We start from the raw sequence: 5,182 nt of genomic DNA on the forward strand, positions 1-5,182 counted from the left end.
GCCATGTCTCAACAGCACGCCATGTCTCAACAGCACGCCATGTCTCAACAGCACGCCATGTCTCAACAGCACGCCATGTCTCAGCAGCACGCCATGTCTCAACAGCACGCCATGTCCCAAGTTACCCCAGTAGCGCGGCAGGCACGAAGGAGCGCAGTAGGTGCGCCGTGGTGATGCCGTCTTGTGCAGTTCTTCTCCTGCGTTTGCTGGCGCCACCGTCGGCTTTACGCCCCCAGTAGTCGAGCTGCTGCAGCTCACGCTCCAGACCTCGCTTACCACGTCGTGGGATGACATGTCTTAGACCAACACTCGACGAGTTGTTGCTCAGACCACGACGCTTACGACCAGGTCTGCCTCTACCACGCGGTGTTGAACAACCGCCATGGTTTAAGATGTCATCATCAATGTCCGTCGCACTCTCAGGCACTTCTGTGTCGCCCGCGTCCGTGGCCTCATTCTCATTCGGTCCCAAAAGCTCGCCAGCATCTCTGGCGTTGTTCTCATTTTGCACCAAGGTTTCATCTGCCTCCGTGACGACCTTTGCTATTTGTTCTATAGTTTTGCCTGTACCTGGCGCGTTATTTTCAAGTGGCTCTTCTAAATTATTTGGTCGTAGGGCGCTATTTGATGGTTCAAGTGAACTTAAAGCAGGACATTTATCAGGTCCATCATCGGCAGCAGTCTTAGCTGCAACTTCACATGAAGTTGAATCTACGTGAGGTTTATCACTTGTCGGCATGGCATCAGTCAATATTTTGCAGCGATCGCCATTTTCCCCCAAGTTTGAACACAAATTATCCTCTGAGTTTACAGTGGTACAAGCACGTTTCTCTTCGTAATTCACTGTCATTTCACGGGTTGACTTTGCGTTAGGACTGTTATTAAGGACATTTGTAGACTCTAAACACTCTTGGGCAGATTCAGACTTTTTGGGGGAACCAACAACGTTTGGTGCACTTTCTCCCTCTTCGATGCCTTCACTGATTTCTGCCTTGCTCTTCAGATCACTAACTTTAGATGAACTTTGATGTGACTCGACAGGCTCTTTTACCTTCTCAGTTCGAGCATCGGTTTTTACAAAAGCATTTGAGCAATCGTTATTATCAAACCTATGACCAGATTGAGACGTTTTGGGAGGCTTTGGGCTAAATTGATGCGAATCTGGGACGGCCTCCGAACGAGCGGTTCCTTCAGAGTTCAAACCAAAAACGACTGTCTCAAATTCGCCATGTTGTTCGCTTGATGAAATAGCAGTCGGGTTTATTCCGTCCATGTGGCCTCCACGTGGACTTTGATCCACTTCGGGACTGCCATCAGAATTGTTGTAGCAGTAATCAGTGCCGTAAGCGATATTCGGAGAAGATAAGCCCTGATCTCCGTCACCGACATTAGCACACAGCGAAGCAGACACTCGATCAGCTTTTTCTTTGTCTTCCCGAATAGCTTCAACTAAGCTATCAGTTTCCTGGCAAGCAGCGTGTATCTGGTTATTAAGCATTTGCAAGTCACTCGGGATATGATGATCGTCATGGTCGGACAATTCCTCGTCGTTTGTATCTTCGTCGCCTTCTGCGGTCTGATCGTCTTCAATGGAAGTAGCGTCTTCACTGTCGGAATTTTCTGCACGGTCATCATTTTGAAATGAATTGTTTACAACTATGGTCTCGTCCATAGCCTCGTGGTCAGAGTTGTCATCAGCTGCATGAAACTCCTCGTCGACTTCCATTTCCTTGTCACTATTGTTCTCATCTTCATCGGCTTCAATCTGAGATTCCTCGTCTGCTTCATCGTCCCCGTCATCATCTTCGTCGTCTTGAACATCTTCTTCTTCGTCACAGTCTTCCTCGACTTCCTCGTCAACGCCATCCTCGAAATTTGTGACAACTTCTTCCTCATCTTCAGTTTCGTCTTGCGTTCCACTGCCCAGTTCCTCTTCCTCAGGCTCTACCTCTGAGTCGGATGAAGCCTCCCCGTTCTCGTAGTCCATCTCTTTTCCAGTTAAGACCGAACCTTCTGTGCTGCGCGACTTTGGGGCCTTCGTTGACGCAGAGGTGTCGTCGTCGTCGCTGTTTTGAGTTGCAATCGCCGTCTCATCACTTTCTGTGCTGGACCTTCGTAAACCGTCACCAGGGTGGCTGAGGGGCTTGGCAAAAGGAGACGTGTCATCTGTTTCAGTACTGGTTCGTCGGTCAACAGATGCTGAGGTCCGGGAGCTAGAAGAAATTTCATCTTCTGTCGATCCCGAACGCGCTTTCTTAGCAGTACCGCATTCTGAATCGGCCAAGCTATCACGTTTTCTTTTGAACGACTCGGTTTCTATGACGGGGGAATATAAATTGACTTTTTTATCACTTTCAAAATCATACCAAACCTCATTATTTTGCAAATTTCCATCTAATTTAACCTCAATTCTTTTACCATCATCCAAGTTGCGTTCTATGCTATGAGGAGAGCGCGAAGCCATAATGTTTTTTCCCGCAATTTCATTAATCTCTTTTTCGTCTTTACAGAGCTGATTAGAATATTTCACATCAGAATCTAGCTCGGTGTCGCCGGGCTTGTCGATATCAAGAGATATTGCGACACTGTCGGAGAGTTGGGGTACCGTGGGATCAGTTTTGACAAGCTCATCATCATGCATGTGCGTCGCTGGACAACGTGCTTCTAACTTCCTATTCTCGGAGTTTTGGCCTGGACTTTGAACTCTTTCGACTTCCACCAGCTCGCTACGAGAGTTCCCACATGGGACGGAGGAAGACGCAGCAGGGCTTGTCGACGATGAAGTTCCATCATCAGAGTTGCGGTGATGAAGTCTGAAGGTGTCCTGGCCGTTGCCAACCTCAATTTTTGTTCTCCGGCCAGACGAGGTTTCAGACTTTATCCTTGAATCCCTTCCGTCTCCATCGCTGGCATGAGCGGGCTCAGTTCCTAATGCTGGATTATTGTGCCTGGTTTGATCATGAGATGAATCTTTACCTCTTGACGCCACTTCTTCTTGCTTTCTTTTCTGAACTTCTTCGTAATCTCGGAGTGCTTTCTCGACAGTGACTGGAGCAGTGAACAGCTGTGATGGAAACATTTATTATGGGAAATCACTTTGAATATTGTTGATCACGCATGCTTACTAAAAAAAATAAGAGTTTCTTGCGAACTCATTGACAAAGCCGTATTTGCGATGTTGACATCTCCCAGAACAGCGTACAAAACATCAAAGTAAGTTGACTCCACATCAACAAAGAGATAGTAAATTTATAGTTTGATCGCGGTCTGGGACTATGCTTTCAAAAAAAAAGTTAACCCTTTACGCCCTGGCGTGACGAATTCGTCACACCAGGGACTAGCTAACTAATTCGATGCGTAAGGACCATATCTATTGATTGGTCCTTGCTGTTTTTCGAAATTCTAATTTTTGTGGGTGGGGTGGGCATTTTTTGAAAAAAAAATTATTTCTCCCCCCACCCTTTCGAATTTCCCCTCCCCTTTTTTAAAAATATTGTCAAAACTTTAACGAAATTGAAAAAAAGCTTCGACCAATCTCTAGATCTTTTATTTGCGAATCGAACAGTTTATTACTCATTGCTGTAGCTTAAAAACTCTGGGAGGAAATAGGTTTGCAGTGACAATAAGTGTGAATGTTCAGTAGAGCGGGACAAAGTCCCGAGCGCCTCGAAATAGGCATTCAAGGTGACATGGATGCAAGACTAGACATTACTGGAGCCGAAATTCAGTCAAGGATAGTGGGAACGACTGCATGAGCACCATCCCACACGACAGCAGCCGGGTAACTAAAGATCAGCGTCTTCAGGTTGCATATTTATGTGCCCAACCAGTAATTTTCGCCTATATTAAAAGTGAAAGAACTCCCCCACCTCTAACACTTTCACGAACTGTCGTCAAGGCATAAATCAACGTACAGAGATGATTTTGGTACCATTGGATAGGTCAGAATGTCAGCTTCAAAGTGAGACTTAAAACCAAAAAAGTGAATTTTAAAATTTTTGTCCCAGAAATTCAGGGCGTAAAGGGTAAAGAGATCGTAAGTTCATGAGGCAATTATTGACGAGCTTTCAATCAAAATCCACCAATCATAGACAAGAAAATAGAGCGTAAGTACTTACGTTCACTTAGCCAGTTTTGAAAGTAAGGCCCTGGTTATTTTTCTCACTAATAAGTTATGCTTGGTAGGCCATTAGACAAGCAACTCGCGAACACTAACATTGCAATAAGCTGAAAATAAATAAAAATTGTTTACATTAATTATATCCGCCTACAAAAAAGCAACTTATGAATACTAACATCGCAATAAGCTGAAAATAAATAAAAATTGTTTACATTAATTATATCCGCCTATAAAAATACAAGGCATGCACCTACCACAGGGTCCTGTGGTTCTATCAGCTAAAAATAAATAAAAATTTCTTAAATTAAGCACCTAAAACCGCCTATAAGAATACAAGCCAGGCACTTTCACCCACCACAGGGTCCTGTTGCTCTATAAGCTCAAAATACCTACAAATTGCTTAAATTAAGTACCTATAATCGCCTATAAAAATACAAGGCAGACACCTTGACCTACCACAGGGTCCTGTTGGTCGAGCATGTCGAGGGTGGCGAGCAGCGAGGACCCGAGGTCGTGCCAGGTGAGGGCACCAAGGGGCGCCGCCAGAGGGAGCCCCGAGGGGCATGGCACCGCAGGGCGCCGCGGCACCTCACGAGGCACGATGGCGGGACGAAGGGCGAGGCACGTCGCTATGAAGCGCTCCCCAGCAGCCTTGTCGTAGTCTTCGTCAGCAGAGAACAGCACGTCGCTGTGGCGGCGGTGGAACAACAATAATAATAATGATAATAAACCAAGAAACAGAGAATGCACAAATGATTCAGGCGAGAAACGGAGGCAAGTATCGATTTAATATGGGAGTTATACCGGGATTTAATTTAGGAGTTATACCGGGAAGTCAGCGACCAATAAAATGTATTTTCGAACAGTTTAAAGATTACCGCGGCTCTCCCTTGTTGCATTACCCAACACCTGTCTCTTATACACATCTAGATGTGTATAAGAGACAGTCTCTGTAGCGCTCGGGCAGGGGCAGGTTTAGGGCCGACTTGGCACTGAACGCAAGCTCCCAGTAGGCGAGTGTGACTGTGCTGTGCAGCTGCAGTGCTGGCACCAGCTCTGTGC

General features: G+C 46.0%; 1 protein-coding gene across 1 annotated transcript in view; it reads right to left on the minus strand.

Moving 5' to 3' along the window:
* The window catches only part of LOC108668744, a 22,940-nt gene that overhangs the window by 14,222 nt on the left and 3,536 nt on the right, over positions 1 to 5,182 (minus strand). The window contains exons 5-6 of the mRNA XM_047881961.1: positions 4,577 to 4,808; positions 126 to 3,064 (exon numbers count right to left, since the gene is read on the minus strand). Coding sequence (XP_047737917.1) covers positions 126 to 3,064; positions 4,577 to 4,808 — 3,171 coding nt within the window. The remainder of the gene's footprint in view (positions 1 to 125; positions 3,065 to 4,576; positions 4,809 to 5,182) is intronic.

The sequence above is a fragment of the Hyalella azteca genome, unplaced genomic scaffold, assembly GCF_000764305.2.
Source record: "Hyalella azteca isolate HAZT.00-mixed unplaced genomic scaffold, Hazt_2.0.2 contig9247, whole genome shotgun sequence".
Taxonomy (NCBI): domain Eukaryota; kingdom Metazoa; phylum Arthropoda; class Malacostraca; order Amphipoda; family Hyalellidae; genus Hyalella; species Hyalella azteca.